The sequence below is a fragment of the Labeo rohita genome, unplaced genomic scaffold (genome assembly GCF_022985175.1).
Source record: "Labeo rohita strain BAU-BD-2019 unplaced genomic scaffold, IGBB_LRoh.1.0 scaffold_592, whole genome shotgun sequence".
NCBI lineage: Eukaryota > Metazoa > Chordata > Actinopteri > Cypriniformes > Cyprinidae > Labeo > Labeo rohita.
In genome coordinates this window covers 3657-28459 of record NW_026129516.1, presented here as the reverse complement: position 1 = coordinate 28459, position 24803 = coordinate 3657, and the positions used below count along the sequence as shown (strand labels likewise).

Sequence of the window (24803 nt, the reverse complement as noted above, 5' to 3'; positions counted from 1 at the left end):
GAAAATTAAATTCCAGCGGTCGATCGGTGCAACTGCTGCAGATGATACAGTGGTAAATTACTGTGTGTCCGTAATGTGGTTTTTCGTTACAAAGTGTCTTTAAGCCCTGACAGTTTTTTCTAAGAGTATGTTTACATGTCCTCTGTCGACTGATATACACGAGCGCTTTGTAGTCGATCAATTTCAAACGTATAAAAATGATTTCTTTTCTTTCTCTGTTCGTCTCAGCAGTTTTGGGGGAAATTTTACATGCATTTCAGATATTTGGCGGACACGCTCGCTTTTAAGACCAGCGGAGCCTCTTTCATCCGGTGTCGCATCCATTCTGAGTGAACGTAAGTCACCTTTTTATTCAAAACTACATGTCCTTTTGTCAGCAAACTACAGTGTAAAAACAGTTGCTGGTTATCAGATCAATCATGTAACGTGATTATTTTCAGCTACACGACGCTACTTCAGCCACGAAGAACGGAGCATTATTATCATCAATTATAAAAACACACCATTATCGGTTTCAAGGTATTGTGACATACCAGCTGTTCATGAGAAATTACTGTGAGTATCTACTATATAATAGGGTCTGAACAGGATGCTAGATTTTACACAATTTTAAACATTCCTGAAAGTTCCAGTGTCAAATCCCCATACACGTCTTAACTATAACACTTCGGTGAAAGTACACCATGTTATGGATAAATGATGATAAAGCTAAATAATTGGACATGCAACAATTACATTTTCAGAATGTAATTACATTTATGCTCAAAAAGAGGCTTAAATGCAAAACAAGGCTCATTAAAGATCCATTTCCAAAAGCACAAACATATAAACACATTAGAAAAGTTCAAAAAGTTTGTTATATATACACTGTTAAAAATTGCTGTAAAAAAACGGCCAAATTTTGACAGTAACATGCTGTTTTCCATTAAAACAGTGCATTCTGGGTATTATTTGTCATTTTCGAAAAAGTAGCCTGCTGCTATGTATGGTGAATTAACAGCGTTCAAAATCGACACTCAGAGACTGTGTTTCAAATCAAACTCTACACCCTCATTCACTATTCCCTACATGAGTTTACTAATATAGTCCACCTTACAGAGATAATGAAAACTAATGAGTGACTTCAGACACTGACGAACAGCTGCTGTTAATGAGCAGAATCACTGATTGAAAGAGAAACAAGACAAACAACTGACTTCAGCCACAGCCTTAGATGAAATCAACTGAACATTTAAAACAACTCAACACACAGCTTTACCAACTTCACACATTTCTAACCAGACTGATTTTATTTCTGTCAGATGTCTATAGAAGATCTTATTGAGAATGAACAGATGTTTAGATGATGATGTTTTATTGTTTTGTTTGACGATACCATTGTGGAGATCAGTGTTTGCTTTAATTGGGCTCCTGACTCTTGATATTAAAACACACATATATTTGCTGTAACTGGGTTTTTATGATGCATTAGTTACAGCAGTGCTGGTCAGTTGATGTCAGCTATGTCTAGTTGGGCATGAATGTCATCTATTGAGCTGGTTCTGAGTCTTGTGAGACTCATTAAGAGTTTGTTTTTGAGTGTGTGTGTTTTGTTGTTGCTTTTTTTTCCACCAAGTGTGTTACAGCATGAGATGTTTTGATAATGTGGGAACCAGAAAAGAAGGATTTAATAGTTAAAATTTAAAACCACTGTAGCATTTATACTCAAATAGAGACAAGAAGAATCAGCATATGAATCTCAACAATGGTGACAATCGAAAGCTTCATGCTGCAATGCATGCTGGGTATCAGCACACTACAAAACCTCACCCATGACTTGTTCTCACCATTGTTGAGATTCATACGATGATTCTTGATGTGTGTATCTAAAATAGAAAGAACTTTTTTTTTTTTAAATGAGTGGTCTTTTTATATCTGCATACCCAGTTTATTTTATTTTATTTTTTTTATTTCACATCAATATTCAATAAAAGAAAACACACTGGATAGAACCTGTGTTGTTATCAAACCATAAACAATTCCAGATTTTTTTATAGTCATTAATATATATATATATATATACTTTTTTTTTGTCATAACAAGCATGTTGTGAATATACACAATTTCAACAACTAAACTAAAATTAACCTTAAAATGTCAAGGTTCAACAACCCAACTAAAGTAAACACTGATCTCCACCGTGGTAGTGAAAGAAAAAAAAAAAAACTAAACCTCTTCAACTCTCTTCTGTAGACGTCTGACAGAAATAAAGTCAGTGTGGTAATAATTGAAGCTGCTAATGCTGTTTTAGGAGTTTAATCAGATCTTGAGAGATTTAATGTCTTCTTTTATTTCAGTTGACGTCATCTAGGGCTGTGGCTGAAGTCAGTTGTTCTTGTGTTATTCTTTCATTCAGCAATTTTGTTTGTTAACAGCTGGTGTTCATCACTAATGCTCAATCAGAACGTGATCAATCATATAATTATCTCATTAACTTCAGCACTAATTCAGTATTACTCAAACACTCTGTAGTGCTGACACATTATAAGTGTTCATTTAATACTGAGGATTTTGCTGTGGGTTTTAAAGGGTTAAAGATGTATGATGGAAAAAAAAACAGCATGAAATGTAATTTAACAGTAATAAACTGTAATTAATTTACGGCAACACACTGTAGAAAAACAGTAACATGCTGGCAACCAGAGCTGCCAGTAGATTACTGTTAATTCAAGAAAAAACAGTAATATACTGTAAAACATAAGAGTCAGATTTACCAAGCAAATCAAGTTATTTTCACTAAAATATTAGTGAATGTTCATAGAAAAACAATTATGGAAAGTCATTAACTGGTAAGGAGAGTAAATATTTGATTGTGTCTAACTGATGTGTTTTTGTACAAGAGAGATCTGTCAGTTTAATTTAGTTTTGTGGGTCACCATTGTGCTGGAGAGTAGAGCTTGTGCTTCAGACAATGATGAGCCACAAACACTGATGTTTTGCTGCTTTATTTAAAGACAGTAATTGTGGAATTGCTTTCTTTAAGAACTTTATTACACAAATTTGTGCTATTGTTAGTTAATGACAATCAATAAAGATTTGAGTAAAAGTCGATTGCTTCTTTATTACACTTTAAGTGTTTGTGGGTTTATATTAAGAAATATTGTTCTTAGTGGACTCAAATTAAATAAGTTCACTGTACTAACAACATATAAACAATAGTTTTTTTAAAACTCAAATGGTTTGAAGCAATCGGTTTCCAAAATAAAATGAGTTACCACATGGTATAATAACGGTAACATACTGTCAAAATGAAGAGCTGTAAATTAACGGTAGAGAGCTTTAAAATAACAGTATAATGCTGGCAACCACAGCTGCCAGTAAATTACTGTTATTTTACAGTGCAATTTTTTTACAGTGTACACTGTATGTAACAGTTTGAAAAAGAAAATATTAAGCACAATAAAATGGGTTTAAAATATCCATACAGTAATTGATATTTATTTTATTTATTATGTTCTCATGTTTATTTTGTATGCGATTGTGTGAAGTCATAATCTTGTTATAATGTACTACTGTTTTGATCTGTTTGCTATCTGGAATGATTTGTCTAATATTTTTCATAGTGTTTTTGTTGGTGTACTGTATTAAAACCGGTTAGTTAATTAGAATAGTATATGGAACTCACAAAACATGAAAATGCAAGTCTCTGTTTTTCAATTGATAGATAATAACTCGCAAGATTTTAATTCTATTTTGAACAGAAGTAGGAAATATAATTATCCTATGTCAATGTTAGATTTTAACTCTTCCTTTTTTCTTTGTTCATTATTGATGGCTCTGGACTAAGGTGTATTATGCCCACATGTCAAGGGCATGAGTCTCAACAAAAAGCCTTGGACCTTCTGGTTATTTCCTGTAGTGAGAAAATCCTGCTCTGTATTTTCATGCCAAATTGTAATATTTTACATTATGTACTGACAGGCACATCTACACAAAGTGTTAACTCACCCCCAATAAAAAATAAACTTTTGTTATCATTTAATCATTCTCATGTTGTTTCACATCTCTGTTCTTTTTTTTTTTTTTTTCTACTGATTACAAAATATATTTTACTTTCATAGTATGAATAAAAACACATTCTTGAAAATCTTCTTTTGTGTTCAACAGAAGACAGAAACTCATATAGGTTTGGAACAACCTGTGGATGAGTAAATAATGACAAATGATTTGGGTGAACTAACCCTTTGAGAAAATATCACACAAACAAGAGTACTGTAAAGGTGTCTTTACATTGCTGAATTAAGGCTAAAAATTCTCTGTATAGATGCTACGCAGCATAAAAGGTAGACTAACTTCCAGCTCTGACCCGTGTCAGAGTATCTGAGTATGCACTTGTAATTGCTTGGTAAATCCATTTGTCATTCAGAGAGCATTAGGACACATATATGCTACTTTTAAAAAATGCTTCTTTACCATCTTTGAAATGTGAATTTGGCATTAGATTCGAGATCAGTCTAGATCACACACAGATACACAGATAACAACAGCCTGCTTTTATAGAGTCTAACAGCACAATTATGAGTGTGATATAGCTTTTACATAACTCATACATTGAAACACACACATTACCACTAACTAGCATAACAATGTAACACGCAGAATGAGTTAAAAAAATCCCCACACCTGTATATAATGATACAAACTCCACTCTTGTAACCTGGCTAATCAAATTGATATATAACAGACATTAATCCATTATTACAACAGTAAATCAAATGAAAGACTGTTACCATGGCTTTTTGTTTGGAGATTAATCCATTGTTCTTTCTATTTAAGATGGTCTTGGAGATTGCAACAAAGTTGCATTAAAACCCTGCCAGATATCCTCCCTTCATTGCCATACAAAGTGGGTAAGTGCATCATTTATGACATATGACATTATGACATATATAATAATATTTTGTTTTTGTTTTTTATTTTTTTGGTGTTATTTGATCTGATGGATGTGTACATATTTACCATTTAAATTTTTAGTTTAAAGGTTGGAACAAATTTCATTCTGTATTTGGAGGACGAGGAGCAACAAAGGAAATTTCCTCATGTCCTGCAGTTTTGGGATAAAATCAAGTCTTCATTATTGTGGGAGAAATGGCACTGAAGCAAGACCATCTTTTATAAGCAGTTGATACGTGCTTTCAGTTATTTTACATTTTGAACATTGACTCTCCCAAACCTATTGCCACTGTTATTTCATTGTCTGTACTAGCTGTTCTGTTTGTCTATTTGTGAATTTATATTTATCTTGTAAACTGATACAATTGCAGGAAGTGATTAATAACACAGTGTCAGCCAGTTATTGAATTTAATAGAAGTACTTGCAACTTTAAAAGTAATGGAAATAAAGTGTTTTCAAAATATTTGTATACTGTATATTATTTTTTAATTACATAGCAACAACAACAACAATGATAATAATAATAATAATAATAATAATAATAATAATAATAATAATAATAATAATACCAGAATGGTTAAAGCAACATTTTGGGCAAATAACCCAACAAATTAGTTATTTTATTACCCAATGCATTGGGCAAAACTCACTAACCAATCCACTGGGTTAAAATAACCCAACATTAGGTAGGTGCTATAGTAACCTAGCATTGGGTTATCTGTTGGGTCATTTTTAACCCAACTATTTTAAGTGAGTATGTAACACATAGTCACAGTGTAAGATAACTTGTATTGTAAGGTATCAGTCTTATTTTTCAATGCAGAACTAAGCTGTTTTCTGTGAATGTGTGAGGCTTCTGGTTAATAAGCCACTGTAGGGAAATAACAAGAAGAATAACAAACTGCAGTAAACCGTACAATTGTTTTCAGGACAAATGTGTGTTTGTAATTAAGACATTAAAATAATATGGCAAGAAACACCAGTCTGCAATACCAAGAAGCAAAACCAGCTGTTTTCTACAGCTAAAAATAGCTGAAACCGGAAGCCAGACACATTAAACGTACAAATGGCAGTGCCCGCTCTTACAGGAAAAAAATAAGGTGGATAAAGCCAGATTGTTGTCTTTTATGACACTGGAATGATGTATTGGTTTTTAAAAGGAAAAGCACTCCCTCTAGTGGCACACATCATGATATTCATGACTACATGGTTTATGTATTGGAGCAGGGTTGATACCAAACTCTGCAGGGCTGCGGCTCCAGGAACCGAGTTTGACACCCCTGTATTAGATAAATACTACAGTAAATGTGTGGTTCTTTGCCTCCGTCATGCAATAAAATCGTTTAATTCCCAGATGACCAGGATTATCCCTTACATATTTTATATACTATATGTGGTGTTTCTGGTGTATATGACAGTGTTGTTTATAGCATATGGCGTGGTGAATGTCAACAAACAACAGAAAGTTAATACTTTACATTTACAGTTAATAGACGACATAACATTTCCTTAATGTTTAGTTCTGTGCTGTTACTATTGGGAACTAAACCGAAACTTCTGTAAGACTGTAATGATGATCTGCACCAAAAGAGGGAGTACAACCGTTTTTCAGAGGAGTGGAAAAAAAGAAAACAAGACTTACCTGTGACTAGCTGACTAAGCATGACTGGGAAGTTACTGACTAATTTAAAGTGCGTCACATGTTAACAGGAGAAATATTGGTGGTGAGGCAGTGCATCTCATACGTTACTGCATATGCAGTACATTGATCACATTCTAAACAATAAATAAGAATCTTATTGAGTTGTTGCACAAACGCGAGTGAAGGCACACACTCTACGCAACGCACCTTTACAAAAACTTTGCTGGTAGTAAAGTTCACTATATTTTATTTAAAATAGTACAGCAACACAACAAAAGATTATGGTTAAATTCTGAGGAATAGTATTAAAAATAAATGATGCTTAAGTTTCTCTGTCTTTTTAATGTAATGACATTTTCAAAGGTAGTGGGGAAAAAAGCAGCATTTCCTTGACACTGATACAATCTTCCTGACATTATACAGTAGCTACCTTTGTTTGAGGGCAAGCCAGAGCAGCCAGAACGAAAGCATTATGCAAATGCTATACATGGTGATATAGATAATTCACAGAAATAAGGCAGGAGTAAAGGAGGCATTTGAGGCAGGTGTTTTCTGTTGAAATAATTTAAATCACTTTGGTGTGCACTTTGTAACACTAGAGATTGTTTACAGTACATGCAAAAACAACACACATTATTATAGACTAAAGGAAAGGTAAAAGCAAAAAAGCACAGCAAGTCCCTACTTAAGGCTTTATTGAAGTGTAGTAGTTTAAATACCTGTATGTAACTTTTTTGTTAAAAAAAAACATTTATTTAATGAGCAAGTACATCATGAATCTATCTTCCAAACTGTGTTTCTGTCTTATCCTGAATAGCTACAGTGAGCCTATAATGGGTTTATATTTGGACACTGGTCATATACATAAACAGAAGTAGGTACGGGCCAGCTACAGTATTCTTCAGCAAGATGCATGTAGTTTTGTTTATTGACTGTAAAGTGCTAAAAGTTACATGTAGCTTAAAACACTTGATTTGGGTGATTTGTAAGCCTTTTTAACCAGTGTGGACCAGAAAAATGTCATCATTAGTGGGTTGGCATATTATTTAAGCAAGGAAATTTCACTCTCAAAAGTATAGTTATGCAAGTTGTACAACTGTACATGTTAAACAAGTTTGCATACACACACTGTATGTGACCACAGCGCTGCATGATGTGATGGCGCTCTGCGGCACTAGGAGGAGTAAGTTTGTTTTTCAGGTGAGTGCAGTTAAAGGAATACATAATAAAAGAGGAAATAGAGATGACATTTCATGGCTCTGAACCTGTTAACACGGAGTGAAAAAAGATACCTCTTATTTTATGGTAAGTTAAGACTTAATTCTTCATGGCTTGTTATATAAAATGAGCTGCTATTTTATTTTTGATCTACTTTAAATTGGATTATTATATTTGTTAATTATTTTTATTAGTATTTTTTACATTTATTTTTAATTATTATACGTTTTTACCCACTGACCAAAATGGCAAAAATTTGACTACAGTGTTTAATATTGCCTTGCTACAGAATGTGTTACGGTTTATATTTCATACCGTGTTGAATTAAAAAAAAAAAAAAAAAAAAAACTAAACTAAACTAAAACTAAAACCAGTTTAGGCTGGTTGGCTGGTTTTAGCTGGTCATCCAGGCTGGTCTTGGCCAGTCATAGCAGATAAGCAGGCTGGTTTTAGAGGGGTTTTGGTCACTTCCAGGCTGGTCTTAGCCGGTCAGGCTGGTAGACCAGCTGGAATGACGAGCTAAAACCAGCTACTTCCAGCTTAAACCAGCTGGTTGGTTGGCTCATTTTAGCTGTTTTTTTTTTTTTTTTTTCAGCAGGGAAATCAAATAAATTTGTATTAAAATTGTATGAAGATATGTTAAATTGTATAAAAATGTGGTTGGAGATGTTCTAAACAGTTGGGCCTGTCATTTGTTTCTTTGTAATGTAGTCAGGTGCTTTGTAAAGGATAACAAATCAGGGATAGGAGAGAGAGGGAGATGTTGAGATGTCAGATAAAAAGCCCTGTACATGTTTTTTTTTTTTTTTTTTTTTTTTTTTCATGAGAAATACAAGCGTTGTAGATCATCACAAGGACATTAAATGTGGACTTTTAGTGAGTAAACTTTTTTGAGTTACAGCTGACTAAGCATGATTGGGAAGTTACTGACTAATTTAAATTGCGTCACATGTTAACAGGAGAAATATTGGTGGTGAGGCAGTGCATCTCATACGTTATGGCACATGCAGTACATTGATCACATTCGAAACAATAAATAACAATCTTGTTGAGTTGTTGCACAAATGCGAGTGAAGGCACACACTCTACGCGTCTTTACAAAAACTTCTGTGATAGTAAAGTTCATTATATTTTATTTAAAATAGTACAGCAACACAATAAATGATTATGGTTAAATTCTGAGGAATAGTATTAAAAATAAATGATGCTTAAGTTTCTCTGTCTTTTTAATGTAATGACATTTTCAAATGTAGTGGGGGGAAAAAAAGCAGCATTTCCTTGACAGTGATACAATCTTCCTGACATTATACAGTAGCTACCTTTGTTTGAGGGCAAGCCAGAGCAGCCAGAACGCAAGCATTATGCAAATAGTATACATGGTGATATAGATAATTCACAGAAATAAGGCAGGACTATAAAGGAGGCATTTGAGGCAGGTGTTTTCTGTTGAAACGATTAAATCACTTCGGTGTGGACTTTGTAACACTAGAGATTGTTTATAGTACATGAAAAAACAGCTATTATTTTAGACTAAAGGAAAGGTAAAAGCAAAAAAGCACAGCAAGTCCCTACTTAAGGCTTTATTGAAGTGTAGTACTTTAAATACCTGTAGTACGTAACTTTTTTGTTTGAAAATAACAACATTTATGTAATAAGCAAGTACATCCTGAATCCATCTTCCAAACTGTGTTTCTGTCTTATCCTGAATAGCTACAGTGAGTCTATAATAACTGTTTATATTTGGACACTGGTCATATACATAAACAGAAGTAGGTACAGACCAGCTACAGTATTCTTCAGCAAGATGCATGTAGTTTTGTTTATTGACTGTAAAGTGCTAAAAGTTACATGTAGCTTAAAAGAGACTGTTTATAAATGTATAACTGTCATCATTTGTTCACCCTCATGAAACACCATCATCTGTTTTGTGTCTGTTTATTTGTCTGTGTCTACATTTTTTTTTTAAAGGTCATTCTCTCTTCTGAGAAATGAGAGTAGGAGAACACTGCCTCTAAAATGAGTCTTGATAACAAGAAAGAAGATGATGGCGCTGCCTCTAAAATGAGTTCTACATCTGCTCTATCCAGCTGTGGGTCTATGAAAAGTGATCAATCCAGGGAATATCCTCTCAACTTAAATGAAGGAACATCGACTTCTGACCCCAAGTAAGACATTAGACATTTTAGCATTTGTGACTTACAGTTCATTCCAGAAGCCATTGTTTGGTAAGTAAGCAGACAGTATATTGTAGTACCAACACAGAGAGGCACAACATCTCTTCCTGAACCGTTACTGTTTTTCACTTTTGGAATGATATTCTCAACCTTCCTACACTGTAAAAAATTGCACTGTAAAATAACAGTAATTTACTGGCAGCTGTGGTTGCCAGCATTATACTGTTATTTTAAAGCTCTCTACCGTTAATTTACAGCTCTTCATTTTGACAGTATGTTACCGTTATTATACCATGTGGTAACTCATTTTATTTTGGAAACCGCTTGCTTCAAACCATTTGAGTTTTAAAAAAACTATTGTTTATATGTTGTTAGTACAGTGAACTTATTTAATTTGAGTCCACTAAGAACAATATTTCTTAATATAAACCCACAAACACTTAAAGTGTAATAAAGAAGCAATCGACTTTTACTCAAATCTTTATAGATTGTCATTAACTAACAAAAGCACAAACTTGTGTAATAAAGTGCTTAAAGAAAGCAATTCCACAATTACTGTCTTTAAATAAAGCAGCAAAACATCAGTGTTTGTGGCTCATCATTGCCTGAAGCACAAGCTCTACTCTCCAGCACAATGGTGACCCACAAAACTAAATTAAACTGACAGATCTCTCTTGTACAAAAACACATCAGTTAGACACAATCAAATATTTACTCTCCTTACCAGTTAATGACTTTGCATAATTGTTTTTCTATGAACATTCACTAATATTTTAGTGAAAATAACTTGATTTGCTTGGTAAATCTGACTCTTATGTTTTACAGTATATTAATGTTTTTTCTTGAATTAACAGTAATCTACTGGCAGCTCGGTTGCCAGCATGTTACTGTTTTTCTACAGTGTGTTGCCATAAATTAATTACAGTTTATTACTGTTAAATTACATTTCATGCTGTTTTTTTTTCCATTGTACATCTTTAACCCTTTAAAACCCACAGCAAAATCCTCAGTTTTAAATGAACACTTATAATGTGTCAACACTACAGAGTGTTTGAGTAATACTGAATTGTGCTGAAGTTAATGAGATAATTATATGATTGATCACGTTCTGATTGAGCATTAGTGATGAACACCAGCTGTTAACAAACTAAATTGCTGAATGAAAGAATAACACAAGAACAACTGACTTCAGCCACAGCCTTAGATGACGTCAACTGAAATAAAAGAAGACATTAAATCTCTCAAGATCTGATTAAACTCCTAAAACAGCATTACCAGCTTCAATTATTACCACACTGACTTTATTTCTGTCAGACGTCTACAGAAGAGAGTTGCAGAGGTTTAGTTTTTTTTTTTTTTTTTTCTTTCACTACCACGGTGGAGATCAGTGTTTACTTTAGTTGGGCTGTTGAACCTTGACATTTTAAGGTTAATCTTAGTTTAGTTGTTGAAATTGTGTATGTTCGCAACATGCTTGTTATGACAAAAAAAAAGTGTGTGTATATATATATATATATATATATTTAAATGACTACAAAAAAAAAAAAATCTGGAATTGTTTATGGTTTGGTAATAACACAGGTTTTATCCAGTGTGTTTTCTTTTATTGAATATTGATGTGAAAAAAAAAAAAAAAAAAAAAAACTGGATATGCAGATATAAAAAAAGACCACTCATTTAAAAAAAAAGTTCTTGCTATTTTAGATACACACATCAAGAATCATCGTATGAATCTCAACAATGGCGAGAACAAGTCATGGGTAAGGTTTTGTAGTGTGCTGATACCCAGCATGCATTGCAGCATGAAGCTTTCGATTGTCACCATTGTTGAGATTCATATGCTGATTCTTTATGTCTCTATTTGAGTATAAATGCTACAGTAGTTTTAAATTTTAACTATTAAATCTTTCTTTTCTGGTTCCCACACTATCAGAAGATCTCATGCTGTAACACACTTGGTGGAAAAAAAAAAAACAACAACAAATAAACACACACCAAAAAATAAACTCTTAATGAGTCTTACAAGACTCAGAACCAGCTCAGTAGTTGACATTTATGCCCAACTAGACATAGCTGACATCAACTGACTAGCATTGCTGTAACTAATGCATCATAAAAACCCAGTTACAGCAAATATATGTATGGTTTAATGTCAAGAGTCAGGAGCCCAATTAAATCAAACACTGATCTCCACAATGGTATCGTCAAACAAAACAATAAAACATCATCATCTAAACATCTGTTCATTCTCAATAAGACCTTCTATAGACATCTGACAGAAATAAAATCAGTCTGGTTAGAAATGCGTGAAGTTGGTAAAGCTGTGTGTTGAGTTGTTTTAAATGTTCAGTTGATTTCATCTAAGGCTGTGGCTGAAGTCAGTTCTATAGTTGTGTTTGTCTTGTTTCTCTTTCAATCAGTGATTCTGCTCATTAACAGCAGCTGTTCGTCAATGTCTGAAGTCACTCATTAGTTTTCATTCTCTCTGTAAGGTGGACTATATTAGTAAACTCATGTAGGGAATAGTGAATGAGGGTGTAGAGTTTGATTTTAAACACAGTCTCTGAGTGTCGATTTTGAACGCTGTTAATTCACGATACATAGCAGCAGGCTACTTTTTCGAAAATGACAAATATAAATATAAAAATACCCAGAATGCACTGTTTTAATGAAAAACAGCATGTTACTGTCAAAATTTGGCCGTTTTTTTACAGCAATTTTTAACAGTGTATACACCAAAATCCCCTGCCATTTTCAGAATAAGTATAAGACTTTTCTGAGACCACTATCTATCTCTCCATTTCTCTCTCTCTCTCTCTCTCTCTCTCTCTCTCTCTCTCTCTCTCTCTCCATTTCTCTCTCTCTCTCACCTGTCGTTTTGTAATGGGTGCAGGTGTGTACCTGAGCCTGGCATTACTGTGGAGGATGTACTTGTGGTGGTGGTGGAATTGGAGAATATTCTCTCAGCATCATGAATGAACAAAGATATTGTTGTGTTTTTGAAAATGGAAAAGTTAATGAATCAGCTGACAGAGAGTGGAATTAATGAAATGTTTGTGCCTGTGACTCCTTTAGCACCTCCAGCTACTAAAGTAACAATATCCAATGTTCCACCTTTTATCTCTAATGATGGTATTATTAAAGTGTTGATACGATTTAGAAAAATTGCAAGCCCAGTAAGAATGATCCCATTAGGATGTAAAACCGCAGCATTGAAGCACCTTCTTTCTTTCAGACAGCAAGTTTTGATGTTTCTCTCTAAGTGTACATTAGAGATCTCGTTCCGTGTGAGTCATGGAGAAAATTCCTATATGCTCTATGGGAATTTCTGTATCAGGACATCATTTATAAAAAAAAAAAAAAAAAAAAAAAAAAAAAATGGTCCTTGGCTGGTCTTCAGCCAAACCTCAGATAAACAACAACTCATGACAAATTGTCATTATTTATTGAACATAAATAAAACCAAAATTGAAAAGTCATGTGACAAAGTTAGGACACACTGTTAGCATTGAAATTAAGAGGGTAAATAACAGTCAAGCACTGATAATCAAATATCTTTGACTAAAGGATCATCAGCAAGTCTGAGCGTCTCTATAAAAACATAAGCTTTGTCAGTTTGCTGGTCTGGAGCCTTCAGGTGTGTGTTAACACAATGCCAAGGAGGTAAGACATCAGCAATCATCTTAGAGAAGCAATTGTTGCTGCCATCAATCTGAGAAGAGTAATATGGCCATTTCCAAACAGTCTGACCTTTATTCACAAGTGGGAGACATTTAAAACAGACACCTCTCCTTCCATGAGTGGACGTCCCAGAAAATTCACCCCAAAATCAGACTGTGTAAAGCTCAGAGAAATGGCAGACAACCCAAGAACTACACCTCAGACTCTACAGGCCTCAGTTAACATAAATGATAAAGTTCACAACAGTACCATTAGAAATTATGGGACAAAAATGGCATGTTTGGAAGACGTTTTTTCTATCTAAATAAAAAAAATTGCAGCACAGTTTAGGTCTGCAAAGTTGCATCTGAACAAAACATGTCTTCTAGAATAATGTCCTTTGAACAGATGAGACCGTAGTGTCGTTTTTTTGGCCATAATGCACAGCGCCAAGTTTGGGCCAAAATTGGGTCATGCAACAGGACAATGATCCCGAGCACACCAGCAAATCTACAACAGAATGTCTGAAAAGACAAGAATCAAGGTGTTGCAATAGCCCAGTCCAGGTCCAGAGCTCATCCTGACTCAAATGCTGTGGTGAGAGCTGTGCATAAACAAATGCCCACAAATCTCAATAAACTGGAGCAACGTTGAAAAGAAGAGTGGTCCAAATTCTTCCAGAACGATGTGAGAGACAACGATGTGATAAAGTCACACAGAAAATGAATGCTTCAAGTTATTGCTGCTAAAAGTGGATCTACAGGCAACTGACTTATAGGGTGTCCTAACATTGTCTTTCCCTCTTGGCTCATTCATCAATAACATTTAATCTATTTTTCTAGGCTGTACTCTGATTTTTATTTATTTATTTATTACTCCACATAAGTGTATTGGCTGAAACTCTTTGCTAAAAAGTGTATAAGTGTATAAATCTATAAATATAAATCTACAGTGCATTCAACCTATTTAGTAAAATGGGAGTAAGTGCTTAAGACTAGAGCTTGACAAACATCAGATAGGCCTAAAATGCTGTTGGTTTGTGTTTTGTCAGAATCACTAGGAGGAAGAGACAGAGAGTAGAGTACCCAGAACCCAGTTCTGTGTCTGCGAAGAAGAGAAAACTCTCCATGGATGAACCCCCTGAACCTCTGTAAGTATAAACATATACAGGTGTTTAAAATCCTTGAAAATTCTTGAAAATTAAATGTAGTGCTTTGAAGTTTTGATAAGTGCTTGGATTTTGGAGAAAGTGCTTGAAATTGAAATTGCATAGATTTCACAATAGTTCACTTTAGTCAATAGCTTACTTTTTAGATACAATAAGCCTAATTACTTTTGCCTTTTGCATAAAACGAAAACCAATCCACTCAATTCTGTGCGTGTGACTGTAGTGTGATCTGCCGGTCTTTGTTGATGTGCGTCCTTTGATGGAACAGAGTGGCAGATGATGGTAGGTTGCCGCTTCAGTAAGCACTGGCTTGAAAACGACAAATAAAAGTTATGGGTAAAACGGAGACGAATTCCTCGAGTTTTATTTAGTACATGTGGTCACTGAGTGAAATCTGCATCTCAAATAATCCCATCATTAACAACAAATTACAAATACGATGTAAACTGGAGATTCATTTGCATAGTGAGCTGGTGCAAGACTGGATTGATCAGTTTCAAATGATGAGGAATGATCGTTGCTGGCTTTCTGTATATGATTTAAACCCAATTTGAATAACCGTTTTGTTTTTCATAAAATTAGCAAATGTGAAATATGTCAAGTAGTGTTGGGGTACTCGGACTCCAGTCCGGTCTCGAACTTGTCACGGACTCAGCATTTTTTTAGCGGACTCTGAAAATATTCAGTCCAGCCAAGTCCTGGGACACCTCTCAGTCAGTGTGTGAATGCATGTGTTTTCAAGTCTTTCTCTTTGAAAGCCGCTTAAGTCAGGGGCAGGAGTGTCGCTAGGCAGTGCCAGCTCTTCCAACAAGCGATACAGGCGGTCGCCTTGGGCCCGAGGTTGTCAGTTGGATTTGTAGGTGCGTTCGACTTGAAGCGGCGCTGCGCAGAAAGATCAGCGTTCAAAATCAAAGTACCGCAAGAGCTACACAGCGCAGACAGCTCTGCATGCTTTAAAATAGCTCTTGCGGTACTTTAATGTCATACCCCGATCGGTTTGACATTAAAGGTACTCGACAACTTTGAGCCGCACTAACTACATACATAACTAGAGTGACGCGCCAGGGCTGTACAGTGCACAGTAGAACGCGTGCATCGATTTTGCATGTGTTTGAGTTTGTTTACAAGCCTGTTGTCTAAAGAGAACATTTTAATCACATCCAAATTCATTACCATCAGTCGAGTGTTTGAAATAACTTCCTGATCTCACGTGGTTTCAGATCACAGAATGAGGCAAAATCATTTGATATATTTTATATAGTAGTCTATTCTATAAAGTGATAAAGGCTGTTGATTAGCATTGCGTTGCATCTATAGTTTATTCATATATAAAAATACCTGATATGGCTTAAAGAACAGATTTTAAAAACCATTTAGTTGCAATCGTACAGATATGTCTCCATGTTTCATCAGTTAAAACGTCTCTATATGAGTTTTATTCAGCTATACGAAAAAGCATATAGCTTTGTCCATATTAGGGATTTCCTGTATGAATGAAACATTATATTACATGTGTAAACTCACTAATGCACAATACATTATCTTGGGTAAACATAGGAACAATAATACTTTCGAAGTCTTTTTCCTCTCTCTCAGTGAATGCATAAGATTTTCTGACAAAAAAAAAAAAATTAAATAAAAATAAATAAATAAAAAAAATCTTAATCAAAATTTATTTTATAATATATCCTTTACTTTTCTAAACATTTATAGTTAGGCCTCCTGCATGTTAACAGGTCATGCTGCAGTTTTCTGTAAAATATATTGATAATCATTAACAATAATTATTGTTTTGTTTAATTTTTGTATTTAGTAATAACAATAATAATAATTAGTGAGTTGATTTTTTTCAATATTTTTGCATATGTTTCTTGAATGTGTTACTATAATACACATTCACACTTAAATATTGAAGTAGTCATTTTATGTGCTTTCTCATCACTCGTCAAATTTCTATGATCGTTTTTTTTACACTTGTGGGGACAATTTTCATTATCTTGCCTAGGGTCCCACAAACCTACAGGCCGGTACTGTCGCTGGGGCTAAATGCATTAACAACATCTCCAGAACTGCTCTGAGAGTCACTTCATGAGCATTTCACTGTTTCATTTGAGTAAAACAAGCGTCAAATATACACACAGAAATTTAAAGGTATTCACGGCATCCCGTCAAAGTAAAACTTTGGTTTAACTTCATTAACCATTCAGTATAATGTACGTGCCTATACGACTACTACTATTAATTAATAAAAAAATATACAAATTCCCCACACAATATTTTTCCATGTTTTAAATTTGAATAGTAAATCCCGTTTATTTGACAAAAAATACACAACACAGAATTCCAAGGCTAAATAAAAGTTGTTTTTATGCATTCAAACAAACAGACATGCTAAAACATATTTGGTAACAATAAAATGTAAGGTGAAAAAAAAAAAAAAGCATTTCATGGGGTCCTAAACATGTAATTTTTCTGAAATTCTTATAAATTAAAAGGTAAATCATATAAGATTCATGATTTTAATTAATTAAACATGATTAATTACATTTTGATTAATAAAATTAAATTTAACCATTAAAAAAAGTCCAGAAAAATGAAAACAGAATTAAAAAAAAATATTGGGGGAAAAAAATAGGGCCTTATTTTTGCATGCAACTATATATTTGCTACAGTTATAAATACATCTTCAAATTTATTCTTTTATTTGTCTAACATATCTTTGTAAAGTTATAATTTTGTTATAACACTTTGATATGTTTGCTATTTGCAGTGATTACTATTTACTATTGTTCATAGTGTGAAAAGGTCTTTAAAACCCAGTTTAATGCCACCGGACCCCGTCCAGGTTCAGTCACCTGTGTCTAACAAAATCTTATGTGAGCATGATGTGAGCTCCCACCCAACATCACTCACCCCTGATGTTTTGGCATCAGCCCCGGATGTTTTAAAATCCTAGAAACGCCCTTGGTCAGGGGTATCCAAAGTCCAGCCCACGGGACAAATGCAGCCTGTGGATGAATTTCAAGTGGCCTGCAGCTTGTCTACTGAGATGTATTATATGTGGTCCACCAAAGATAATTTTCAAAATATGCAGTTTCACAATATCAACACAAGGTGACGGCACTAGATTTTTGACCAGATGTAGCAGTAAAACGCAGCACTAACCATTTGATAGCATATGTGCACTGACCGGAGAAAACAGAAGAAGCATTGTGCGACAGCAATGCAGTTAGAATTCTTTTCAATCTACAAATCACCTACATTTAAAATGGATTTACTATAGTAAAGTAACTGTGCTATTGTGGCAGAAATGTAGGATATTTATACAGAATTTTCTTATATTATTAATGTGGACATGTACACTACCAGTAAAACATTTTGAACAGTAAGATTTTTTTTATTGGTTTGTTTTTTAAAGAGGACTCTTCTGCTCACCAAGCCTACATTTATTTGATCCAAAATACAGCAAAAGCAGTAATACTGTGAAATATTTTTGCTATTTAAAATATTTTTTTTTTGAGCAGCAAATCAGAATATTAGAATGATTTCTGATACATCGTGTGACTGGGTAATGATGCTAAAAAAATCTGCTTTAAAATCACAGGAATAAATTATATTTTAAAATGTATTCAAATAAAATAGTTATTTTAAATTGTAAAAAGGCTTCAACATTTTACTGTTTTTGCTGTACTTTGGATCAAACAAATGCAGGCTTGGTGAGCAGAAGATACTGGCTGGTATCTGGTAGTGTATAGGCCAATTGAATGTAATGTAAGGGAGTAATGAAGTATAGAGCAACGATATTTTGTTATGCAGTTTCGTGCATTTCTATTTATAAAAATAAATAAATAAATGTGTTAATATACTAAAATACCATAAAGCTATTATAATTATTAAATTGTTACCCTTTAAAACAAGGTTGTTCAAATATTTAAAATATTTACAGATTTTTACATCAACACACCTGAAGCCACTGCTATTGTCAACTCAATATACTACATACTATATCTATAGAGAGAGAGAGAGAGAGAGAGAGAAGTAAAAAAAAAGTTTGGACACCCCTGACTTAAGTACATTAGGTTCTGTTCTTGCAACACACCTGCTCGGCTTGCAGACTATTTATGTAAATACAGTCGGTTTTGTCTTAAGAAAACCTGAACAGTTGGAGAGAAACAGATGTGTCAAAATATTTGATCTGTTCGTCCTGTCTTAAAGCGACAGCGGCGTAAACCTGCAGCCGCCAACCACGTCAAATGTTAATCAAACAACAAAAGAAAAAGAGAAAATCACTCACTGTTCTTGATTCACTTATTAACTTTAATAATAGTAATCTTTAATGTATACAGTGTTTTATTTTTACATTTGTTCGACTACATCATGAAATGTATGTAAGAGGCTATTTCTGTAGTAGCCTTTAGATAGACCTTCCTGAAAAACTTAACTAAAAAAAAGAACTAAAAATTGTATTTTTAAAAAGAATTTCATTTGTATTTTTTATTAATATATTTATTTATCATTTTGCTTGTAAATAATACTTGGAGTGTTTACTTGTCTTCAGTTAGCTTGAGAAAGTTTTACTTACATTAGGTTATTAGTTTTTGCTGTATTGAAATTATTATTCTATTTTTTAAATATGGTGGCAATTTCTAGCATCAAAGCAAAATAATTTTTCTAACATCTTTGCAGCAATAGTTTTTATGGGCCACTTGAATTTATACATTTACTATAATGATGAATAAAGTCAAGTCCCACCCTATAATTTTTTTTACATTCTAAAACCACTCTGAAATATGTCACAACGCATAAGTCAGCCATAACTTATGTTACATGCCTTAAAGTTTACCAAGCAGAGCATGGACACTAATTATGAGAGTGTAAAATCAAAAATCAAAATGACAAAATCCAATAGTTTTTTACTTTTCTTACATTTCAGTTGACATTGTGTTTTTCTAGTTGTATAGGTTAAAAACAGGGGTGCCCAAACTCAGTCCTGGTCCTTGGTTTAGTTGGTTTAGCCTCAACACACCTGTCAGGGGTTAGGGTTTCTAGTATGCCTAGTAAGAGTTTGATTAGCTGGTTCAGGTATGTCTAAATGGGGCTGGAGCTAAACTCTGCAGGACACTGGCCCTATAGAACCGAGTTTGGGCACCCCTGGGTTAAAACAATGCTAAGATACACACACACACAAAAAGTTAATGGATTCTATTAATCAACATTAACCATCAAAGTAGCATTTAGGAGTAGCACAGCTTTGTGTACAGCTGTTACTGGAGAAACCAGTATATTTCACAGTATATGTCCCTTGTGAACTGTATCTGAACTGTATGCTTTTTTTTTTTTTTTTTTTTTTTTTGTGGTTTAATGTTACCATAGACATGTACCCTGTTCATACAGTATTAATTTTATTTGTACAGGGCTTAAAGATCCTTAAATTTGATTTTTAAAAATTTTATTGACATGAATATGGTTATGAATTGTTTCTTTCTTTCTTTCTTTTTTTTTTTTTTTTTTTTTTTTTGCAATCCAAACAGGTGGGTTTAATAGCACAGTAACATTTAATTTAACATGGAAAAGTATGAAGAACATTTACCACAGTTCTAAAGTGCTGGAAAAACTTGAAAAAATGCACCTTGAATATGCTTGAAAGGTGCTTGAATTTTACTGTGGCAAAGGTGTAAGGACCCTGTAATTTACTGTGGTGCATCTAACATGAATCATGGTTAAACAAAACAAACAAACTCAGCAACACTAAACAGTAAATGAAATGTAAAAACAGATCATGAAACATGCGTTAGACTATATATATATATATATATATATATATATATATATATTTCAGATTTGCAGATTCGTTTAAGAGCACAAAGTTTTGCAGATTTATTTTTCCTTTTTTTATCGACAGGGAGGAGATACAGAGAGTCAAAGACCAACACAAAACCAGTATGAAGATCAAGTGTGAGAGATTATTTGAGGGAAACAAACACCAAATGAATGAAACCCTCCTGAACAGGATCTACACACAGCTCTACATCATAGAGGGAGAGAGTGAAGGAGTGAATGAAGAACATGAGGTTTTACAGATGGAGAAAACAGCCAGAACAAAACACTCACAAGACACTCCAATCTACTGCAATGACATCTTTAAATCCTCACCTGAACCAGGATGTGAGGAGAAAGACCAAATCAAGACTGTTCTTACTAAAGGCATCGCTGGAATCGGAAAAACCGTCTCTGTGCAGAAGTTCATTCTGGACTGGGCCGAGGGAAAAGACAATCAGGATGTAGATTTCATGTTTGTGCTTCCATTTCGAGAGCTGAACTTGATCCGAGATCATCAGTACAGTCTTCACAGACTTCTGCTGGACTTTCATCCTGAACTTCAAGATCTGGACTCAAAGATTTATGAGGAGTGTAAAGTTGTGTTCATCTTTGATGGTCTGGATGAAAGCAGAATCACACTGATGTTTTCAGATGATCAGAAAGTTTGTGATGTGACTGAGACTTCATCAGTGGGTGTGTTGATGTCAAACCTCATGAAAGGAGAGCTGCTTCCCTCTGCTCTCATCTGGATCACCTCCAGACCAGCAGCAGCCAATCAGATCCCCTCCAAATACATCAACCGTCTGACAGAAATTCAGGGATTCAATGAGACTCAGAAGGAGGAATATTTCAGGAAGAGAATCAGTGACCAGCATCAAGCCAGCAGAATCATCTCACACATCAGAAGAGCAAGAAGCCTCCACATCATGTGCCACATCCCCGTCTTCTGCTGGATCTCATCCACTGTGCTTCAGAAGCTCCTGAAAGAACATCTGAGTGCAGAAATCCCTCAAACTCTGACTGAAATGTACATCCACTTCCTGCTGATTCAGATGAACATGAGGAATCAGAAGTATGAAGAGAGAGATCCAGAGAAACTCCTGCAGTCCAACAGAGAAGTGATTGTGAAACTTGCTGAAGTGGCTTTCAAACAGCTGATGAAGGGCAATGTGATGTTCTATGAGGAGGACCTGATTGAGAGCAGCATAGATGTCAATGACGCCTCAGTGTATTCTGGGATTTGCACTGAGATCATTAGGGAGGAATCTGTGATTCATCAGAGGAAAGTCTACAGCTTCATTCATCTGAGTGTTCAGGAGTTTCTCGCTGCTTTCTATGCATTTCACTACCATGTGAATGAAACTATGGAGGGACTTAAGAATTTGGCTTCAGTACAATATTTGCTTAAAGGTGTAGTAGATGAATCCTTACAGAGTAGAGATGGACATCTGGATCTGTTCCTGCGGTTCCTGCTGGGCGTCTCACTGGAGTCCAATCAGAGACTCTTACAGGATCTACTGACACACACAGAGAACAGCTCAGAGAGCATCAGGAGAACCACACAGTACATTAAAGAGAAGATCAAAGATGGACATGAACTCTCCACTGAAAGATCCATCAATCTGTTCCTCTGTCTGCTGGAAGTGAAAGATCAGACTCTGTCCAGAGAGATTCAGGAGTTTGTGAAATCAGACAAACACTCAGAGAAGAAACTCTCTCCTGCTCACTGCTCAACAATCGCCTACATGCTTCAGATGTCAGAGGAGGTGCTGGATGAGCTGGACCTCAAGAAATACAACACATCAGATGAGGGGAGAAGAAGACTGATACCAGCTGTGATCAACTGCAGAAAAGCTCTGTGAGTGTTAAATTCTCAAGAACCACATTTCCCTTTCAAATTTCTTTGCACTACATTGCTATTGTACATTGATAATTTTATAAAAAAATAAATGAAGAGTTCAGATGCAAAAGCCTCTAAATCCATCTGATGTTTTCTTTAAAATAAGCATTTCTTTCTGGCTACTTTGTATAGGTTTCTATGTAAGTACAGATTGGGCTGAGGCTGGAATTTAGCAAGTTTGAAGTAAAAGTATTTGATGGATGTATACTATGTGTCAGGAGCATTTAGTCACTATCATTATCTCATTTTTGACCGAGATGGCTTTTCTGGTTTTGCATCTGAACTCTTAAAATATACTATTGTGTTTGAATATGCTTAAAGTTTTTTTTTTTTTTTTTTGTTATATATTTTGTCCCATAGTTTTGCTGGCTGTAGTCTTATTGATCAGGACTGTAAAATTGTGGCATCATCTCTTCAATCCTCAAACTCTGTTTTGAGAGAGCTGGATCTGAGTAACAATGACCTACAGGACTCAGGAGTGGAGCTGCTCTGTGATGGACTGAAGAGTCCAAAATGTCAGCTGCAGATATTAAGGTTTCCAGTAGTAGTATTTTTTGTGTCTTATCTCAGATAGATTTGTCCATGTCAAATATTTTATAATGACAATCTTTCTCTGTAGGTTGTCTGGCTGTATGGTGACAGAGGAAGGCTGTGGTTATTTGTCTTCAGCTCTGAGTTCAAACCCCTCACACCTGAGAGAGCTGGATCTGAGCTACAATCACCCAGGACAATCAGGAGTCCAGCTGCTCAAACACAAACTGGAGGATCCAAACTATAAACTGCAGATACTCAAGTATGTGGGGCAGTTATATGTGTTTGTTTGTGTGATGGGGTTAACAGAGAGCAATCTTATAAGAAAATTTGTGATTTTTTTTTTTTTTTTTTTTTTTTATACAATACTCCAACGTAATCGTGGGGGGCTTTGGAAGGCTGTGCAGAGATGCAAATATGTATAAACTGGACAAGTGATCACTTCAAAAATGTCTGCTCCTTTCCTCCCTCAATTGTCCTGTTGTCAGGAGTAGCTCATATGCGTGAAGACTGTAAGAAATAGTATGGGGCATCTATCTATTTTAGTGGTTGGGACCCTATGACTTTTGAGCCACACCAGGCTGTTTGGCAAAAATCATTTGTCTCACCAGATCTCTCATCCATACAAAAAATGACCAATAATAAATTAGATGCATAGCTAAAGATTTGATTGAGCATTAGTGGGAGGGGCCAATGGTGTGAGGATGTAAAAGTAAGCATCAGTGTCTTGCTGTAGAGACAGTCATATGGAAATATTTTTGTGACAAATCATGCTGAATCTAAATGAGCTGTTCAAATTCCTTTGTTGTACAGAGACTTTGAAATTTGCAAGAGGTTTTAATGGTGTAATGATGTGATCAAAACATCAAGGCAAATTTGTTTTCTCATGACATTAACCAGTTAATTCTTGTTATCAAGTCAAGTTACTCTGTCAAGTACAAATGCAGAATTTATTCACCCTTCCTTAAACCATAGTATTGCTGTGAAGATTTTAAACAGTAGTAAAACCATTTTCAGTCTAAGCATTATTTGTTTGTGTGTGTATTTATGCTCCTTTTAATTATGTTTTGTTCAGTTTGGACCATGAAGGACATTTCAGGATCACACCAGGACTGCGAAAATGTAAGTATTCATGCACACACAAATACTCCAATGCATATTTAATAAAGCCATAGATGTTCTAATCTGTGTTTCTGTGATGTTTTTCTCAGATGCTTGTGATCTCACACTGGATCCAAACACAGCACACACTCAACTCATCCTGTCTGCAGGGAACAAACGAGCAAAGTGTGATAAAGATAATCAGCCGTATCCTTATCATCCAGACAGATTTGAGTACTGCGAGCAGGTTCTTTGTCAGGAGAGTCTGACTGGATGCTGTTACTGGGAGGTTGAGTGGAGTGGATGGGGTCATGTAGCAGTGGCATATAAAGGAATCAGCAGGAAAGGTGGGAGTGACTGTCGGTTTGGACTCAATGACAAGTCCTGGAATATTTACTGTTATGATACAATTTACTCTGTTTGGCACAATAATAAGAGCACAAATATTCCTCAACCTTCACCATCTAACAGAGTAGGAGTGTATCTGGACTGGTCAGCTGGCTCTCTGTCCTTTTACAGTGTCTCTGACACACACACACTCACACACTTACACACATTCAACACCACATTCACTGAACCCCTCTATGCTGGATTTCTAGTGTATCGTGATTCTTCAGTGTTTCTCTGTCCGATGTAACAACCTCTTGTGAGGAACC

The 24803-nt window shown here is 34.9% G+C and overlaps 1 protein-coding gene and 1 long non-coding RNA gene across 3 annotated transcripts in view; one reads left to right on the top strand and one right to left on the bottom strand.

The window, feature by feature from the left end:
• The window catches only part of LOC127161219 (uncharacterized), a 25212-nt gene extending 2160 nt beyond the window's left edge, over positions 1-23052 (bottom strand). The window contains exon 1 of the long non-coding RNA XR_007826997.1: positions 22979-23052. This is a non-coding gene — a long non-coding RNA (uncharacterized LOC127161219). The remainder of the gene's footprint in view (positions 1-22978) is intronic.
• Positions 7831-24803, top strand: LOC127161218 (protein NLRC3-like). Of its 2 annotated transcripts, XM_051103859.1 has the most exons (8): positions 7831-7880; positions 9762-9958; positions 14679-14777; positions 20698-22473; positions 22876-23049; positions 23135-23308; positions 24122-24168; positions 24258-24803. In XM_051103859.1, exons 2-8 carry the CDS (start codon positions 9810-9812, stop codon positions 24782-24784), a joined length of 2946 nt encoding a protein of 981 aa, XP_050959816.1. In that variant the 5' UTR covers positions 7831-7880; positions 9762-9809; the 3' UTR covers positions 24785-24803. The 2 variants fall into 2 exon arrangements, with proteins under 2 accessions (XP_050959816.1, XP_050959817.1); XM_051103860.1 differs by lacking the exon at positions 22876-23049 and having other exon boundaries at positions 7833-7880; positions 24258-24801.